We start from the raw sequence: 21,158 nt of genomic DNA, 5'->3' as shown, positions 1-21,158 counted from the left end.
TGACAGATCAAGGGAAACTGCATTTGTTTTTATTTGAACAAGCTATATTAATGAAAATGCCTCCCGGTGGGATAGCAGTTTCCTATAAGCAGCACATATTTCATTAGCTTTTTTAAAAAACAACAAGTAGGATCATAAACTTAAAATTGCTTTAGCCTGAAAGCTTTCACAGTTTAATAGGTACAGTATAACCCAACAGCAGAACAATAAACATGGGTGCAAACCTTTGAGCAGTTCAGAATGTGTGTGTCCTTTAACATAATTGTGTGTATGCGTGTATTTAAATAGCAGAGCAACATGTTGACAACAGACAAAGATTATAAGAGGTAAGTTAAATTCATTCTAAGTTGTGCTATCGTAAAAGGGTTATAGTGATCATGATCAATGGTGATGCAGTAGTACTTGATATGAAAAAAAAATGATATAAGTATTTTTGGAAGGTTTCACAGTTCTCACCTGTCAATCATGAGAGTAAGAAATGGTTATGTGGAAATATCAAGCCCAAGACCTGAGGCACTGGATGTATTTTTAACTACATGTTATATTACTTCGGGGTTTGTTTCTTGTGCATTTTTTTAAAAATCCTTATAGTAATAGGTAGCTTCTTGATGAGGTTTGTGTACATTACACTTTCCGTTGAATCCTGTGCAGGAGTGATTGCCAGATACAAAAAGCATTTATAGAAGCATTACTCCAGGAAATGGAGGTGGGGGGGGGGAGGTGTTGGAGGAGACTTGAAACCATTTCATTCCCTACATGGAGAATAATAAGTTGCTTTGTAATATCACAATATAAAGAAAACATGAAGCTTTTCACCAATCCACAAAACCACATTTCATTTCATTTTTAATGTGTTCACCACATTTTTAGTTTACTGTACCCAAGGCAGTTTAAATCCCTAGTAATGACAAAGTATTCACCAAAAATCACATTGCCATCCTATAACATCTTAGCAAAAGGCAATAGCGTAGAGCATGACCAGACCACACCGTGGTATAAATATTTCCAGTGGGGTGGCAATGTTGGTCTCTTGCAGTGAGACTAACAGATATCCAACATTATGCAGCGTCAATCCATTGAAATCACTGGACTTAAGTAATCTAAGCCTGTTGATTTCAGTGAATCTGCTACTTCAGTATGCCGTTGGCTTATATTGACTGTGCAGATTAAAATCAGCTATAGAACAAAACCAGCAAATTATATGATACATGAGATGAGCCAACGACTAACCAACTGATTAACAGTGGTGGTAAAATGCTGTTTGATGATACTGTTTGATGATACCTTCAGCATTAGGCTACAGGTTGTTACTAAAAGAACATGTATTCCAGGTAGTGGGTCTAAAAACACAAAGCACAGCCTCATAATAACACAGAATTACTAAAATGGGAAACATAACATAAAACACAACTGTAAAGGGGACAGTATTAAAATAACAAGCCCGAAGAACCTTCAGCCAAATGCCTTTTTGAACAGCCTTGCTTTCTTCCTCCAAATATAGAGTTGGTTTTATGTTTTGGTTTAGAAACTGATATTGTTTAATATGAGCCAGAGGCATATGGTTTAGCAGTGGGGCTATCCGGGGCTATCCGGTGTATATTTAACCCTCACTTTAAAATCATTTATAGTTTTAACTGCCCATTTTATCAGGCTATATAGTTCATGAAAAGGCTTTATGTTAATTCCATTAAGTGGAGAGAGAAGAAGAAAAAGTATAAATTGCGAAGGAAGACAGGAAGCTATCAGATTTCAGGCAGGAAGATTAATTTCCAAAAGGAATTTTCTCAGCTTGCATACCATGTTAAGAGACGTCTAGAAAAAATCTTCTCTGCTGCTGAACATCTCAGAGATGGAATATCTCAATTTTTCAGATAGTGGGTTGGGAAAAATGAGAAAGGTGGGGGGAGACCATTTTTAAAAAACTATTTTCACCAATAGGTGCAAATACATCATAGTCATTCTAACTGAGATAAACATCCAGTCAGGATACCAAGGAAGAGAATCAGGAACACTAAATAGCGGCCTAAAAAGAAAGGCATAAAACTACCCTTTTATAATCAAATATGGTAACTTGAACTTATATTCTGGTATTAAATGGCAATAAAGCAGCACCCAACATTAACCTGTTTAAATGGAGCTGTTTGGGGGTGCTGAAATGTTCCTACCCACCACCTTCATGTATACACTTTTGGGTGTGCCTGCTCATTGCTTATTCATTCCCCATTGGTTCACCACTGCTAATGAAACATAGGAAGCTGCCTTATATTGAGTCGGCCCATTGGCCTATCTAGTTTAGCAATGTCTTCACTGATTGGCAGCAGCTCTCTAGGATTCCAGGCAGAGTTCTCTTCCAGCCGTCACTAGAGATGCTGGGAATTGAACCTGGGACACTGTTCATGCAAAGCAGATGCTCTACCACTGAGCTACAGCCATCTATCCATTGATACAGCAAATTGGTAGCAATATTCCTACACTATCTAGCGAATCTGATTTGGCTATGTGACTTCTTTCTGAATGGTCAGAGACTCACATATATCTTCACATTGCTACTTGATTAAAAAAAAAAATCACAGTGGAAGGTGTATTATGTCACTATCATACCTTTTCACGAAAAGCCACACACTCCACTGAGCCTCACTTACTCAATTCAGTAATGGCTTCTTCCCACATTACTGTCAGGGGATCTCTCTCTCTCTCTCTCTCTCTCTCTCTCTCTCTCTGCAGTACCTTCTTTATGTTAGAATGAAGCTTAAGTCATTATATGGCAGGAGTGTCTGAGGCAACAGGAATTATTGGAGTAGTAGAAGGCAAGAACCAGATGAGCTGGGGGTTATTTTAGCTCACTTTGATCTACCATAGGACAAAGTTTCCCAGGTTTTCCAGTCTTCCCGGTCTGAATTAGGCAAGTAAGGGAAACATAGTTTTTCTAAGCATCTCCCCTTCGTTTGGCCTGATGCTCTTGGAAAAGCAGTATTCAGGTGATTGCTTTCTAGTTCATAACAATAATGTATAAGGGCAAATGGTGTGGGTATGTACCGTCCAAATCACGGGTAGGCAAACTAAGGCCCGGGGGCTGGATCTGGCCCAATCGCCTTCTAAACCTGGCCCGTGGATGGTCTGGGAATCAGCGTGCTTTTACATGAGTAGAATGTGTCCTTTTATTTAAAATGCATCTCTGGGTTATTTGTGGGGCTTAGGAATTTGTTCATTATAGATAGATAGATATAGATGGATAGATAGATGATAGATAGATAGATAGATAGATAGATAGATAGATAGATGATAGATAGTCCGGCCCCCTACAAGATCCAAGGGACAGTGGACCGTCCCCCTGCTGAAAAAGTTTGCTGACCCCTGGTCCAAGTTGTACTTGAATCACCCCAAGTGTGTGATAAGCTTATGGTAGAGAAAGCCATAGATGAGACTTTCCCAACCTTGTCCCTACAGGTGTTTGGGAATCCAACTCTCATCAACCCCAGGCAGTATGGCCAGTGATTATAGTTGTAGTCCAAACACAACCGGAGAGCACCAGTTTGGGAAAGACAGCCAGAGATTATCCTAATGAAATGATTTGCTTCATGGAAGAAAAGTTAAGTTGTTGTTAATAAGTATTGTACAAGGAGCTCCCTGTATAGCGCCTGGGAAAGCAGAGAGAGCCAGTTGGATTCATAGATAAATGGTTGACCCTTCAACTTAGTCAACACAATTCAAAACCTTTCTGCTGTGCACTTATTGCAGGGTATTGTGTGAGTTTCTAATGCAACTGCAGCTTAAAAATAAAATCTGCAGAGTTGTGAGGGTTAAAGCTAAAATTGCAAAGCACTTTGTGAATGAAAAGCAACACTGTTGTAGTCATAATAGTTGCTGCTTACCTGTGTGTAACAGAGTTGGGGGGGAGGATGAGTGGCATATTCAGATCATTTCTGATGCCTTTTCCTTCTGGGTCAAGTCAGGATGCTGAATTGTGAAAGCAAGCAAGCATTCTGTAGTTCGAATTCTGTAGAGCTCATCCTTGACTCTTGTTCTGTAAGGCATGATTTTCACTCCACAGGAACCTGATTTATGGGCAAAAGTCCCCATAGGAGCAACTAGATAAAAGCTGTTGACAATGAAAAACTATTATGTATTCTGGTCTTTGTTTTTTGTCTAGACAGTGTAACACCCCAGGATAGTTCTAAAAATACAGTGACAGGTGGTTATTCTTTCTGAGGGTAAGCAGGGGTGAGGAAGGAAAGAGTGCAACTGGTGTTTTTTTCATATGTTTTCCTGCAACTACTTCTGGCTGAATAGAGCCCACAGCCACATTTGAATGAGTGAGCAAGCAGAGCTTATATCACTGGAAAGATTACAACATTTCTCTGGTTATGCCCAAAGTCTAGATAAGAAGGGGTTATCCAAAGCACTCTGTCAGCTCTACTCAGATGGCCCATGCAGATGTGGAACCATCGAGAGCAATTGTAATTGACCCTGCACTTGATTGTTTTTCCCCCTGACAATGGAGATTGAGACCATTTGCCAGGACTCCCAGCTGGAGTAACAACCTGAACTTTGTCTCCAAGGAAGAAAGTCCAGTCGGATTTGTCACTGGCGTTGGAGACAGATGTCAGGACCCTTGCCCTATGTAGCAGCCTGGGTTGCAACTCTTGACTCAGAGGCTCCAATCTATCATTCCAGCATTGTGACTAGACCTAAGCTGCAGCCTGAGGATCAAAGGCTATTGAGGTCAGGACCTATGGAGTCCATCCCTATGGAGCCAGCCCCCACTGAGAAACTGCCCCTCTCCGTACCAGTGACTCATATCCTCATGTCAACTTACTAATGTACCTGCAGGCCTTGTCAGTGTGGAGAGTGCTAGGCTCCAAATCAGATGTCTGCCCCCTTTTAAGGCTTCCCATTCCCCCAGAAAAGGGGTAGAACCAGGAAGAGGTGCTCTGGTCCTGGATGTATGAAACCTATCACTCTCACAGAATTTAAAAGAGCAAGTTGTTCACTGAGACCTACACTTGCTGCTCCCTCTCCCAGTGCCCTGTGGGCCTCTTGTCAAAACAAGAACTGGACCTATCAAACAGGCTAACAAAGCTTTGTTTAGGGCCTGCGATTTTTGCAGTATGATGCTGATGTAGTCTATAAGTTGCAAGTTCCCTGGTAACAGTTAAAGTAGCCCTTCTTAGCAGCCTGGCTTGGTTCCCATGATTTTCAATTTTTGACAATTTTGAAGAAGAAAAGTTTCTTCAGTGGTCCACCAACCTGCCCCCCGCAGCCTCCCCCCGAGCAATTTTAAAGTGGTGTGAAGGAGGACAAAGTTGGATAACTGCTGGCATAAATGTTTGAGTTAACATAATCTTATGAAGACTTGAACTCCAAAACTGCTGAAGAAAAATAATGACTCAAAGGTAGCACAAAATACTTGAATAGGGGTATATAGAAGCTGCCCACTGTGATGTCCCAAACATCAAGTCAGCAGCAGATTTGAGAAGCCCCTGAATCAGTTGCCCTTTGCCCTCTACCCCAGTAAACGTAGCAAGCAATGGAAACCACGAGGGGGAGCTGACATTTCTTTTTCAAAACACTTTCACTACGATAGTTAGCTGATGGCACTCAGGCTAGTAATGCGAAACAAGGCTCCAGTGAGGCTGCATCACCTGCCATCTAAATTTCACCATAATGCCTCTGGGCCCTGCTACTCTAGGCTCAGAGCATTCTGGGAAGATGAAGATGGTGGGTGACTTCATCCCTGCCTGGTGCTTGACTTTTACAAAAGAAAAAGAGATGCCAGCAACCAGTGTCAGCTCCAGTAGACTTCCTGAGGCCCATGGAGCCTGGCATTTGCACCATTGTGCCAAGTGCCGCAGCTGAGCCTGCCAAGCACACACAGATTTTCATTACCATATGTTATGAATTGTTTGAGCAAATAAGGAGCCCCAGAGATGTCTTTGGTTTCTGTCAGTTCTGTGTGCTTGGAAACGAAAAGGCTTGGGTCCTAATTCACACTCACAAAATGGGGCATTCCCTCTGTGGTCCCCATGGCTCATGCAAGTTTGGAGACCCTTGTGAATGGTGTGGGATAGAGCGAGGGATGCAAATTGGGGAGTTGCAAGAACCCCCACTCCCACACTTGCATAAAGAGAAGAGCAACTTAGGATTCAAGCCATGTAATCTTAAAAGAGCCGATTCACAGAAGAATTTTATGGGTGGCTCTGTGCTGTGAATATGTACCTCATTTTATATTTATAACTATTCCCAAGCTGTTCTTGCTAATGTATCTATTTGCATTGCATTTAGAAACTTTATTTAAGACAAGGAATCAGTGTTTGCTTGGTACATTAAGAATCCCATTTGTTTCTCCTGTCATGGCATTCTGTTTGGGCGACCACTCTTGTCATTAAAGGACTTGAAACATGTTTGTAGCTGGACTTTATGGTACTCAGGGATACTAATGGCATTGGAGGTGTGTTCCCAACCAAATGATTTTACTGCATCAGGTTTGTTTTATGTGGCTTGCCAGCGCAGGTCAGTGTCAGTATGGCTCTTGCTGATGAAAAAACCAAAACAACTAAAAACCTATCTTTCATTGCTGGTGAAGGAGTATGCAGCCTTGTACTGTTAAAACGGAAACCATCGCAGGAGGTGTTGAAATTTTGGGAGGTTGGATAGTTACAATGGAATGGCGGGGTGCATATTTTTATTCTTATTTATTCTTATTACTTTGTTAAAATATTATTATTTTTAAAGAAGTATGCAGCCTTCTGAACTTCATGCACCATGCATGCATTTTAAACATCTGCCAAACCTGATAAAATCTTCCTCCATCTTACAAACCATTCAGTGGTGATGGTACAGCTTCCTTATCTTTCCTTTTGTAAACTCCAAAGGCTAAAAATACAACCAAAAGCCAAAGATCCTGACAATGGTTTTCCTTTTGAGTTGCAGCCTCTCGCACCACATCCTATACTTCCCCAGAGGGAAGAACAAGGTAGTTTCAAGCCATGTCAGCCAAGCAGTAGAGCGCTATAGGAATTTCAACAAGAGGGCCAGCGACAGCATGACTTACAAACACTATTTTATGGAGAGCACTATGTTGAAGTTTACAACAAAGCACGTGTCTTATTATTGCAAGTAATTAGAGAGTATGTTGGTGTTCACTGTTTTCTGGTGTAAACCGTTGTGTATGACTTGGGCAGGGGAGGGGGCACCAAATTTCAAATAAGCATGAAAGGACAAAGTGCAAAATTAACTAACTTGCAATTAATTTCACTAGTAATTATGCAAAAAATTCCAGGCATGTGTAGAAGACAAGGAGTATGGCATAATTAGTTGTGGGATTTTTTTTTCCTACTGTAATTACAGTGATGAATATGCATGAGGCAGTTTGGGAAGGCAAGCACAGCAAGCAATTGTATTTAATTAAACTTTTAGCTGCCTTAGCTATAGAAGCTGCTTTTTTGTTTTAATCCCCTCAAAACTATTAGAAAATTTCCAGGAAAATAAGCTGTATGCCAGGATATGGAAATGACATTTCATGTTCCATTTTTCACAAGCAGAGTTCCTTGGAGCCATATATCATTGCCTGTGCCCTTGGTAGCTATTGTACTTTTATACACTCATTTCTTGATGATTTTAATGTAAAGCTCTCTCAAAATCAGGTAAACTTAACGTTTGTGGCATTTAAAAACAAAAGTGTCAACCTGTTTGTGCATGTGAAATGCAGCTTTGAGCAAAGAGTCTTCTGATACCAACAGTGCAGCATTAAAAGATATGCTAGCGTGGTTGGCCAGTTGTCCTACACCAGAAGGAACCCTTAATTATATTTTTTAAAAATCAGTCTGTGGAAACTTTATCCAAAGTCCTCTGTGATTTATATATCAGGAAAGTGCTGGTGAGCCTAGTTGCAGAGATGTAAGTAATGAAATTGCTCAAATCTTAATGGATTGGGGATACGTATTCCCTGCCTCTCTTTTCTTTCTATCCAGATCTGAAGTTCAGCTCAAAAGTTGTTGTGTGTACATTTAAGTCAGGAAAAACAGACTTCTGGAGCAAGAGGGTGTCAGTCAATAGGTAGTACTTACTACTACAGTGTCACCAGTTTATATTCCCAACTCTGCATAATTATACCATTGCAGTGATGGGTTTGTATGCTCTTGGAGTGCTTCAAGAAATCTGTGTTAAAGAACCTTGCAAATGACTTATTCCAGTACACGCTATTATAGATTTGTGTGTGGTGAAGATAGGGGCACATGCTCTCTTATGCTTGCCCATTATGACTATTATGCTCTAGCTGGGAGGGATTGATGGGGTGGGTCCAGGAAGTGGTTAATGCCTCACATAGGAAGCAAAAGTGGGAGGTGCATTGCCACCTGAAGAAGATTTTCCTGGACCCTGATGTTTCATATAATATCTGCAGCTCAGTTAGGAATATCTCTTTTCTGGACAAGGTAATAGACAACTTGGTGGCTGGTCAGTAAGCAAATTATCTAGAACCATTTCAGTCTGACATAGTATTGACTTGTTCTTACTGCTCAGGAAGAGCTCCGTTCGATCAGACCAAAGGCCCATCTAGTCCAGCATTCCATTTTCATAGTGACCAACCAGATACCAGTGGAAAGCCAGAAAGCAGGACATGAGTATAACAGCACTTGTCTTCTCCAGCAACTGGTATTCAGAGGCATACTGACTCCAATACTGGAGCTAGTACACAGTCATCATGACTAATAGCCATTGATAGCCATGTTCTGCACAAATTTGTCTAACCTCCTTGTAAATGCATCTGAGTTGTTGACTATCCTTACATCCTGGGTCAATGTAAGTATGTGCTCTGTGAAGAGGTGCTTCTTTTTTTTCTCCTCTGAATCTCACATCATTCAGCTACTTTGGATGGGTTTCCTGACTCTAGAGCATAGGTGACCATATTTTAAGGGCAGCACTAGGAGACGTGCTCAATCAATGACTACTCCAAGCCAGGAAACTAGTGCATACTGAGATTGCATCATAGTGAAAGGTTAGTGGCTAATTGTGGGGCAGAAACTTGCATTGATCAATCTGTCAATCTCATTAATTAAATTCTGCAATCTTAATAAAATTGTAATATTTCTGTACAGTTCTTGATATTTCCCCTTTAATTGCTCATGCACTGATTGCACATTCATCTTTGCAGCATCATACCCATTTTTTCTTCAGATAAAATGCCTCAAACTGGACACTGTACTATAAATGTGGTATTACAAGGTTTCATAAAAGAGAGAACATGTTTTTCTTAGGCTTTAATAATACACCATAGTTACGAGGCAGAATCCTATTAAGTTTCTTGGTATTAATTCTACACACTGAACCTGAACCAAGAATGTGCCAGAGTGAAGGTTTTCTCCTCTTGTGTGTTAATAATTCCTAACCTTTTAAACTGGATTTAGCAGTGAATTCGAAACATAAGTAGGCTGAAAACGTATACTTTAGAGTGCTCTCCACCAATTATTCCTACTAGGCAATTTTCTCTTGTTTAAATACGACTTGAATGAATCTCCTCCCCAAGTTACCACTGGAATGGTCAGAGAGCATGCCACAACACTTATCAATAGGTTTGCACCTGTTCTATGTAAGATTTACTATCATGTTGAATATATTAGTCATACTGCTTTTTAATATAATGCTTTTCTCCATATTCTTGATTAGGCCCATATAAATTGTGACCCACAAAGCCAAACGCAGCCCATTAACGGCTCAATAAATCATGACTGATATAACCCCATTATATTTAGTGTTCAGAATGGGTGGGTGACAGGTTGTTCAGATCTTTTGTAGTTTTGAATCTGTTCCTATTAACAATACAACAGAAGTCTTGCCATACTGAATCAAAGTTCCATCCACTCTGTCAAGCATTTTGTCTTCAATGGTATCCAGTTAATTTCATGGCCAAAAGGGAAACCCATTTCCCTGCAAGTGGACAAGCTTGATATGGTCACTTCAATCATGCATGTGCTGTCAAGAATAATTTTTTAAATGGGGGTGGGGGTGGGGAGGAGGAAAAATTAAAAAAAGAAACTTCCTGCCAAGTGAAGCAGTTTTCTCCTTTTTGTAATTAAAGCAATCTTTTGCTTAATTTATTTCTGCAAAAACTCGCTGAAGTGAGACTGAATCTTTATGCAATGTGTACATCAAATGGGGAATAAGGCGCTTGGATAGAGTCCCAGGGATTGTAATATCTTGATTTACTGCCAGACATGCTTCACTGAATCAATCTACAAAAGAAATCCAAGTTAACTTTGCACATCGTTTCAAATGGCAAGTATTTTTATGTGCTTGTGATTTGCTTGTAAAGTTTTAGAATTTATAGAACTGCCAATTGTGTATAAGTGGTCTAATGAAATCACCTCTGGGATGAGATAATACTTATGTCAAGTACTTGGTGTATTGTATTCCTTTACCGTTTAAATGGAAGACATTCTGAACTTGACCTAACACTGGGTCCTCTTTCTTGTGACAAGATGGATAGAAACATGAGTCCTTTTTCTAATATGTCATTTGTGTGTTTAACTAGCAAAATGAGAATCTATTAGAGAAAATTGTCTTTGCTATCAGTATATAATTAATTATACTCGAACACACACATATCGGTGGCATGTTAATGGCCTTGCTACTCTGCCAGTAGCCAGAAATTCTCAATGCATTCATGCTGATAGAGGAATATTTGGAGTATCTACTTTTGCATTTGTCAGTGGGATGTGACAGCTTTGCAGGTGCTTGGGTGAATTTGCTAATCTATCTAGTAGCATCCATTCAGAAAGCGGGGGATGACTTATGCTTGAATGGAATTACCTATCTTCCATGAATTCCATGTATGATTAATAAATGGAAATGGATCTGCTGTTGACTGGGTTAGGCCAAGCTTAGCCACCTACCTCTTTCCCATAACAAAGAATGAGCAAGTTTCTCTTCGAGAAAGTATTGATCAGATGGCACAGGTTGCTGGCAGGGTTCGAAAGTGATTGATTTGTTGCATGCACTAGTCGGAATGGAGGCAGATTGCAGCACTTATAGATGGTGGCAACACCTAGAAGGATTCTAAACCAAGTCATTGGCTTGAAAGCATTTCTAATACTTAGCCAGCTACTGCTACAGTACTGTTTCAATCTGTTTGCAGATATTAATAATAATAAAAGACACATGGAAGAAATGCTTTTAAATTGTACACATATTCCCTAAAACATACTTGTTGTCAGCATCACCCTTGAGCCAGTGCCACCAACTGGACTCACACACTTCAGCCCTGACTGGGCCAGGCGAGCTGGGTAGCACTTCCAGAGACCACCTTCTGCACAGGAACAGGTCAAAGTGCTATGGACTCACAACTCAGAGCTGTGAGCACCAGATTCACTTCCACAAGACAGTCGTCGCACAGCAGAGTATAGCAGAGCATAAACAACTCGGAGAGCAGCTCTGTAGAATATCTTATTTATTCTATCTACAACTATAATACACTACTATGTACAGAGCTAAGTGAGGTCTAAACGAAATTGCTGAACTGCACTTAGCAGCAACCTTATCTATACACACGATCTCTCTCTAACACTCAGTCTGTCTCTCTCTCTTTGATGTGAGGCTGGAGCAGAATAAGTAGAGAGCAGAAACCGCCCCCTCCTCTCTGGAGAATCAGCAGAGAACATCAGCAGATTCTTGGATATGGGAGGGGTGAAATCTCACTTGTATGGATTTCCCTCCTAACTTGTATGAATTTCTCTCCTTGAGTTTGTGCTTTTGTATTCTTTTCTATGCGTTTCGCCCTAAAATACAGATCTGTATACGCTTTCTCCCACAAAATAGGTATTTTTGTAAATATTTTTCAAATGACACACATTCAGAGAAGCAGGCAGTCCACTGATAACTGCATTCTGATCCATGTATAAGTCCAGGAACTTCACATTTAGGTTGGGTTGCTTTTCATTGTAGACCAACAAAATTCTCCTTCCTGCCTACTTCTGATACTAGAAAAAAGAGAAATGTTTAATAAAAACAAGGGAAGTATACTTGTTACCAACCACTTAAATCAATCAGTGAGAGTCACAACATCACCAATGCTTGCAACAAATTCAAACGGAAGAAGTACACTCAGTAGTTAGCCAATCCATTTCCATAGAGGCACAACAAAGCACAGTTTGAATTCTCTTCTGTCTGCTTTATGGCTTTTTATTTTGTATTACCATCAATACTTTCTATGGATTTGAAATATTTTTTTTCTGCTTCCCCTCTCCTCTTTTCTTTTTCTAGGAGAAATATTGATAATGTGGCTACACCAATATTAATTAGGGCATTACTGATATGTATTGGTTTGCATTTCCTTGTGTTTGAAATAATCTATAAATACAGAATAGTGTACATGGGAACACTATGTGAGGAATAAAACTTGCCTGCATGGAGAAGGAAATGCATAACCATTTGTTTCTGCTTCGTGAACATGGAACCTCAGCTGTGCTTCAGGTTATCTTTAAACTTTTAAAGCTCCATTGTGGCCAAAGTAATATTTGCTACTCCCTGAGATTATCTGGAGGATTTAGGGCTAGTCAGCGTTGCCCATATTGCTTTTCTGTCCCCTGGTTATTGTTTAAGATGTTTGATGAACTTCCTCCCTTGACTAGTGATATTACCTATTAGCATATACCTGAAGTTGGCAAACAGTTTTGACTTCACAACCTGTATATTGGGATATAATTCATGAGTTTGTGAATGGCAGGGTGGGTGCAACTTCTTGGGTAAAGGAGTTGCTGCTTTAGGTTAACTGTAGAATCTCCCCTTTTGGATGGTACCTGAACTGGAAAGGGACATGGGCAAGGATGCAGTGTGGGCTACTTCCAGCCTTGCAGCATTGGGAAGTGAGTCTTTGTACAACTCTTGTTTGTGGGAGCTATGTAGATAATAAATAGTATACTAATGATTAGATGTTGGAGATAATGTCTGAACATGCTCTGCATGACCTAACAGGCCTTTTTCTTTCAGCTTTGTGGATTGATTTTTCTGCCTTGGTCAAAGGGTCCTGCATATTCTAAATCTTCTGGACACTATCTTTCAGAGAACTAAACCATATGGACTGCTTATCTGACAGCATCTCTTCTCTTGAGCATTTCTTTAGAGCAACTGTGTGTTCATTAAAATAATATGGCGGAGTACATAGATGTTGTGCTAGCAGTTTTTCAGACTGCCACTTCCTGAAAATAAAGTCTTTGAATGACTGCACTACATTTAAAAGTGGATTAAAATACACTTTACAGTATATCTAAATCACGCTTAAGCTAGCAGTATTTCTTGCCAACTGCAGCTGACTCTGCAGGCTCATTAAACCCTTGGATTATAACGGAATCTTATTATCGCCCTGCTTTCCCTCCCATGCAAACCAATAGCCTGTAGTATTAATGCAGTATCTTGCTATAAGTTAATTTGCTGTTTCTAGATAATACCAAATATGTTTTCTCTGTGTCCACTCAGTATGCTTAATGTTGGTACCAGAACTTGAAGTGACATGCTTCCTGTTGTAGCCCAAGAATCAAACTGCATACTAGCTTGGAAAATGTGTATTTCCAAATGTGTGTTTCTTGAAGCGACACAGAGCTCAAGGTTGAGAATAGCATTTGTAGGGCTATGCAACAGGCAGGAATTGGGGGTACTCAGCCTTCCTATGCTCACTGATTATCTTCATTGCCATCTTCTTTCAAGCCAGGCTTGGATCTTGACTTGGCGGAGAGGGCTGGGCTACAGGTGGCCAGAGTAGGCATTTGGAGAATTGGTGGGCAGGAAACAGCTAAGCACCCCCCCCTACTGCCCACTGAATTTCTCCTAAAGATGTTCTCCTCGCCCCTATATGAAACATGTATGAGGTTAGAAACTGTGCTCGCCTTATAAGGTGTGTTTGCATCCCAGATTAAATCTGGAAAACCCCTGCAGGTTGGTAACTGTCAGGGTTCCTCACTGAGGAACACTTGCTTTGCAAATGAAATTGTACCAGTGGGTTGCAGTTGATTAATAAAGAGTGTTCATTGAACTTGAAAGAACCAGGTGCAAAACCTGGCAGCCATGACATTCTCTGGGTAGCCTACATAGAGAGCAGTTTGCACCATGTTGAGCTGACATCATCCTTTTGCAGCAGATGCATACATCTGGGTTGGCAAGCAAGCAAGCAAGGGTGACCTTTTTGCTGCAAGTATCAGGGTCTGGTATAGTTGTGTGAATGTCCCAGAGGCACTGTGCTGTCCTAGCCTACCTTTTAAGGTGAAAAATCATTTAAGCTTTGTAACGTGTTTTGTACACCATGGACAGCACTTGATATTATCAAACCCATCCCTTTTTATAGCTCTTAAGATTAATTTTAGAACTTAGTATTCATGTGTTCTCAGCTTATTTTCTCACTTTGCTGATTATGTCCTTTTCAGTCCTTTCTTTTCCCCACATTGAAACTGGGACAGGAGAGGTGCTCTGGATAATTATCCAGCATTGTAAGAAATAAAAAGGAGAGAAGGTGAGAGGTGAAATTCTGGGTCTTCTGTCTGATGAGTCAGTGTGCAGTCGTCCTGCAGTGCTAAGCAATAGCTGAAATGAACTATGCAGCCACCAGCACTGTTCTTGTGTAGTGTCGCAAGTTTTGTAAAGAAAAGTTCTGTGTGCTAAGGACTAAATTAACGGTTGGCAATAGATTGTGAAAAGTATTCCTTTGACTCTGAAAACCTCACACTATATATAGCTTGGTCTTACAGATCCCATTTTCACTTCTACCTACTTGTTAATTGCTGTGATAAAATTTAATTGCTGTGGCTTAGTTCAAAGTGGGCAGAATTAATTTGGTTTTGAAGGTTATCATGCTTCATACAGAATTCTGTACGCTGGTTTTGGCAGTTGTGCCCCAAAAGGCAGTTTATAAATCACTTAGTAAAATAAAAATAAAAGCAATTAGATAAATTTATAAGACAAATTTATGGAAGATAGATCTCTTAGTAGCCACTAGCTATGATAGCAACATGTTTTGTTTTGTCTTATTTATTTAAAATATGTCCCTATTGCCTTCTGCCAAAACTGGTCCCAGAGCAGTTTACTTGTGTAAAATGGAAAAGAGGATTCATCTCCAACGTTTAGACAGCAGAGAGTCTTGTTCCAAACTCTGTCAGTAGACACCTTCACTGTAGATCCCTTTCATGCGTGTGCTGTGACCTTTCACTTTGAGGTCAAGCGCTCCCAGCCCCTCACTGAAGGATGCAGCTCAAGTGCTATAAAAGCATGTTGCCCAGCACAGAGGCAGGTTCTCTCTTCCTTCTCGCAGGTGGATGACTGAAGAACTACTTTCAAAGACAGAACAGCTTAGCCAGACTGATGAATCTGTTTAGCAGCCATTCCCAAGATATTTGTCCAGCCTGTCTACTATCACTGGGATGAACTGATTTGGACTCACTTTTTCTGAGCAGTTACGATGGTGGCCAGCACCTTATGGGGGTTACAGATCTTCATGTACAAATGTAGTTTGCACCTGAATACCAGATAATGGAAACAATTAACAGGGCAACCCATACTGGCAACCTTTCAGAGGCAACCAGCTATAGACGCTGCTGTACCTAATGAAGTTTTATGTGTGGCTGCCACTGTTCAGGTACATAAAGGAGAAAGAATCTAAGTGCATGCATAGCTAGACTTACTTTCTGCTGGAATGCCTTGGATAACAAGAGTAGCAAATTACTATATGTATAGTAAGCACTTGTATAATATTACAGAAAACTAAGGTGCACACATCATTCACATGGTTGGAAGAGGGGCTCAATGCCTTTTACTTATTTTCCAGCATGCCAAGAGGTGGAAGCCACTCTAGATAATGCATCTCCATGTCAATGGCTATGCTGTCACTGCTACTAATGCAAAAAAGGAAGATAGGGGATCCTACATTTACCCATCAGCTCTTAAGCAGCACTGCTTCTGAGAGGGGGATTGAGCATCTGTATCAGCAGTGAAGTGCACAGAGACAAGTAAGCATGTTGGCTCCTTCCTAAGGGGTTTTTTGAAGTCAGGTTCACTTCTTCAAAATTCCACACTTCGTGGCAATAGGGAGACACCCTGAGAGTCTCTTTCATTTCCTCTGCCAATCACTTTGCCCAGTGGCAAGAAGATTCTGACTAGGGACCTGAAGGTGAAATTAGGGCTAGTGTGATTATTTGCAATTACCAAGGTGGGGCAAACAAAATTAGCTCCCTGTCCCTCACTCAGCTTGTAATGTCTGGGGGTCTCATACAGTGCATTTTGCTGCACATACTCCAGTACTCCTTTCATGGAAAAGATGTGTCCAGTGGTGCTTTAAACGTTATCAGATGTGCAGGGCCCACAGCACTGTGTCAGAACCTCATTTTCTACAAGTTGTATCAAGGACCACAGGGACTTCCAGAAGAGAAAGGGAACAGATCCGCCATACAACCAAGCACATTATTAAAATAATAAGCTGAGCTTTGCAACAGGAGGCTGAGCAAGGCACCCTCTCAAATACCCTTCTTGGATATCTGTTGCCTGCCCTAATCAGTACCTGCAACTTGTACATTCAAGACTCACAAAGAGCTTGTTTCCACCTAATTCTGATAATAAGATGAATGCAGTGCATGGAGCCTTTGGTTTATGTTTGAAGTTATTTTCACAGAGTTATTCAAACTGGACCTGGGGTGGGATTTTGAGCAGAAGCTGCCTATACCCTAACCCCCACTCACACACACCTGTCCTGAAAGCTTTCCCCTTAGAACATACACACACACACTTTACATGGTCTTACTGGATTATGAGGCAGCACAGAATTAAGGACTATCGGGCAGCACAGAGCTCTTATCCAGCAGCTCTGAGTTCTGTACAAGCAGGGTGTGCTAACCAGCAGGCTTGGTGATTTTGCAGCTGCCACATTTTTATTATTATTTTAATCTGCTGGAATTTAAATGTGATGTCAAAGTGGTATCTTTTGTTGGGAGATGGGCAGTTACTTGTATTCATTAAAGCTGCAGATGCCTGCTCCGATTATGTATTTCAAAAGCTTTTAGCCCTGATGAAGTGTGAAACAGCTCGGCTGAGGAGAGACAAAGTAATGGCCTCTCCATTTCCCAGTGTCTTAAGAGGCCTAATACAATTGGTCCTAGACCTTTTTTAATAATTTTAAGATGGTGTAATTTGTTCATGGATAATAAAATGGTCCTTTGAGTACACCCTGTAATGTTTTTCATTACCATCCCTCTGTTCAGCCATAACTATTTGGGCCTTTTATATATACTTTTATCCTCAAAGCTTCTAGTCTGCACACTCAGCATGTTTTCTGCTAATGAGGTTTAATAGGCGAAAGTGGCATTGATGAACTATCTCTACCTAGTGCTGTTAAAATACATAGATCCTGCTAAGAAAACCAGAGAAGAATGGAAGCCGCATGAATCTGAGTTAATTCAGCTTGTCCACTCTCTCCGTTGTTATGAAACAGAACAAACAGTATTCTAAATCTCCCTGTGTCATCATACCTGGCTCTTCACAGAGAAATGTTCCCTTTGCATTACCAGGAAACTTAATTCAGTAGCTTCATCTGTGATGCCTAAGTATTTGCTGAAAGTTATTAGAGCAGAACTAAAAAGCCATAAATTTCTCTAAAATTGTAAACTGAATATCCGGACAAAATGCTGCCTTATTTCCACCCCTCTGTCATAATGTGTTATGAGAAATCGAGCTTCCAGCCTTATTTCCACCTCCCTGCCATAATGAGTGAGAACAGTCTGGTTTCCAGGTGTGGATCTGACCTCCCCAGGGTTGCAAAAGGGTGGTGCAAATTGGGGAGGGCTGTATTTAGTACCTGGGACAGGTGTGAGTACAAGAAGTGTTCCACCAGTTCTCCATTTTTCACCTCAACTCCTGGTACAGTGAACATCACCAATTTTTCTTCTAACTGTTGTCCTAAGATATTTAGCTTTATTGTAATAATTTTACTCCCCACTACTTTTTAAATCTTCAACCCTGTGAAAGAAGCTGAGTTGAGATATGGTGATTTTCCAAAATCTTCCAGTGTGTTTCATAGTGGAAGGAGGATTCGATCCCACCTATTCCTGATACATATAACATTCAGTGCGCTGGTTTTCTTATGCACAGTATACACACTGCCTGTCGTATCATCACTCATAGCTGTCTGTTCTGACAGTGCCAGTCATTGCTGAACATCAAACTCAACCAGCGAGTGATCTGCCCTATCCTACTTGTTAGTGCTTATCTATCCTAGGCATGGGAGCATTCGAGCTCCAGCAGCAAAGTAGCTATGGCACTCTCTTCTGCTTCCTTGGATCACAGCATCCAGGTAGAATTCATGCACCTCTGCTTGCCATCGTATTGGGTCAAGCTGGTTGCTGCAAAAGATGTCTACTTAATAGTGTGGGCAAGTGCATGACTTAATTCCTTTTGCAAAATAGTAACTGATTTGCTGCTTTTTCTCAAATACTGTACTCGAGTTACAGGGATTCAGCTGTTTCCATACCCCTGTTTCTAGAGATGTATATATGATGTAGTGGCTAGACTGGACAGAACTTGGAAGTAATGCTAGTTTGCTGGAAATAAGTAACAATGCAGCACCCTAAAGATAGCAGCACTTGTGAATTCATCCCCCACCCTTACAGGGCTTTAGTTGTGCAGCATTAGATGGCAGTCTAAAACCCTGTTCCATTTTATCTTTCCCCTTTTCCTCTTCAAATTTAGCAGGTGGTGGTGGGAGTATAAGCAATAAGCCCGGAGGCAGCAATAGCAGAAACTGAGTTCTGCTGCAATGAGTGGTTGCCTCACATTGGTGCTTCTTTATTTTAATTTGCTTCAAGTTAAAAGAGGAGAATGTCACAATCAGGTAATCCTGAGTTCCTTAGGAAGGTTTTGACACAATATGCAGCAGGTTAAAAAACAACAACCAGTAATGAAATGCCACAGGGCCATTAGTGGCTCTTATTTCACATTTTTTCAAACAGACACACAAGGGAGCAGTGTGACTTACTGTATGTGTTCCCTAACCGTATTGTCTCATTTCTTTCTTAGCTAGCAAGGCAAGCACTATTTGAATAAATGTTTGGCTTTAAATAATTGAATACATTTAAAATCTGCTATCTTTCTTGACTGGGAATTTTTTGAAGTTGCCCTGGAATGTGCAGACTGCGTTTAACAATGTAAGGAGTTGCTGTTTTGAAATTTAAAACAGAGAGGGAGTGCAAATGTTGGCTTTAGGATATTTGGGCAAAGAGCTTTGTGTTGAATTCCAAGAAACCATTTTCATTCTTTACAAAACCATAGAAACGTTTGATGTTTAATACCAGCTGATATGTTAATCATTGGTATCATGTGGCCTGTTGCTTACCAGCATCAAAAAGGGCTTTAACAAAATAAATAGGTAGTCCGATTCTCCTATTGCCGCAACACAATATTGTGCTAAGCAAAAGGTTCATTTAATATTTTATGGTTTCATTTTCTTTAAGAGGTGTTTGGTTTTGCTAAGAAACAATTAATGTTGTGTATCTTCTTTATGTTTGTTTCAGATTTGCAATGAAACTGTTTGTTTTGAGAAAGATAAGAGAGATGGCACAGCATGGTCAAAATCAATGGCTAACAGAATTGTAAATAGTCGCACACCTGATTGCCTGTAGCACAGAAAATTCACCTCCAGGCAATTAGGCTGGAAAGCTATACAAAAGTTTTCTCTTCTTTCTGCACACAGATAAGCGGGGGGTGGGGGGGTGGAGAGTGGACAGCTGGTAATTTTTGTGGGCTTGTCAGTTGGATTAGCATTGCACTGGGGTTTTAGGCAAGACGTATTCTGTTTTAAGCCTTACCACATGGAAGCAGGACGTGACTTTTTCCATTCAGCTGTTTACTAAAAAGTTAAATCATAAGTGCTGATACAAGGCTAAATAAATCTTCTTGTCTTTCCTGTTGACTTTTCTTTCCCTCCACAGCCATGGAGCACATCTGCACAAAGCAGAAACATCTGAGGCAGGCAAAAGGAAATGTGCAATTTCAGTCAGCTGAAATGTGCAATTTCAGTCACCCCATTTTGGGTGCATATGTTCTTGATAAGCTCATTTTCCACACTTCCTCAAGGAGGAGGAAAACTTGGTGGGAAGCCAGCCAGCGCTACATTACCAGAGAATATAGCTAGGGAACAGAAGTGCTGCTTCTCTTCCACAGGGACTAATTTTCTCTTTCTCCTTTCCTCTCCCTTGCAGAAGCTGGCAGCGACCAGAATTATGTGACCTCAGAGCCTCAGCTGATCTTCTATCCCAGCATCACCTATGCAGTCATTGGAAGCTCTGCCATTTTTGTGCTGGTAGTGGCCCTCCTCGCCTTGGTTTTGCACCACCAACGAAAGCGCAACAACCTCATGACGCTTCCTGTACATCGACTGCAGCACCCTGTCCTCCTCTCCCGGCTGGTTGTCCTCGACCACCCACACCAGTGCAGTGTCACCTACAATGTCAACAACGGGGTCCAGTACATGTCCAACCAGGCCTACCACAGGCCACCAGACCTGGACTCCCCACCATCCTATTCAGAAGCTGTCCTAGACCAAAGGTATGTGCACTAAGCATGCATCCCAGCACTAGTCCAGTATAGAATAGTTGCCGCTTGTAAACTCTGTGGCACCATCACTTCTGTGTATCACAGGCATAGGGAACATAGGGTGTTGGTGAACTAGAACTCCCATCTTTCAGGAGCTGCAGTTCAGCAACATCTGGAGAGCCAAAGTTCCTCACAGCTGGCGTATAGTGCTATTTCTACAAACAATACTTCACTTTTATAGACTACAATGAGAAAGACTGTTTTCTCATAATAGTGGAGTTGTGCATTGTTGTTGTTTTAACCAAGAAAGTCATAGGCACTTTTGATGGAAATGGGGAGTGCAGAACTTTCAAAGCACTAAGTATTTTTTAAAATGTGCATAATGGCAGGCCATTGTTGCCAGAGGTTGCTGGGTGGGAGGCAGACTCCACATTTTCTTCCTGTTTGCCATTTTTTCCTTTAAGGGGCTACACAAGCACTTTTGCACTCAAATGGTACAGTATGGGAGTGTTCAACCTTTAAAGAATAAATAATTCAAAACAAAATTAAACTTTCAAAAGGTTGCGCACAAGGAAGGGGGCAGGGAATTGTCATTCACCATTAAT

General features: G+C 40.9%; 1 protein-coding gene across 3 annotated transcripts in view; it reads left to right on the top strand.

The window, feature by feature from the left end:
* LDLRAD3 (low density lipoprotein receptor class A domain containing 3) overlaps nucleotides 1–21,158 on the top strand; it is a 121,058-nt gene that overhangs the window by 96,352 nt on the left and 3,548 nt on the right. For all 3 annotated transcript variants that reach the window (XR_013832882.1, XM_079952391.1, XM_079952392.1), the window contains one exon: nucleotides 20,220–20,565. Coding sequence is in view for 2 of the 3 variants with exons in the window: in XM_079952391.1 (XP_079808517.1) it covers nucleotides 20,220–20,565 (346 nt within the window). In the remaining variant the exon portion in view is untranslated. The remainder of the gene's footprint in view (nucleotides 1–20,219; nucleotides 20,566–21,158) is intronic.

This window comes from Podarcis cretensis (genome assembly GCF_951804945.1).
Source record: "Podarcis cretensis genome assembly, chromosome: 1".
NCBI classification, from domain to species: Eukaryota; Metazoa; Chordata; class Lepidosauria; order Squamata; family Lacertidae; genus Podarcis; species Podarcis cretensis.
Note: the sequence above shows the minus strand (reverse complement) of the source record. Positions and strands in the feature narration are given on the sequence as shown.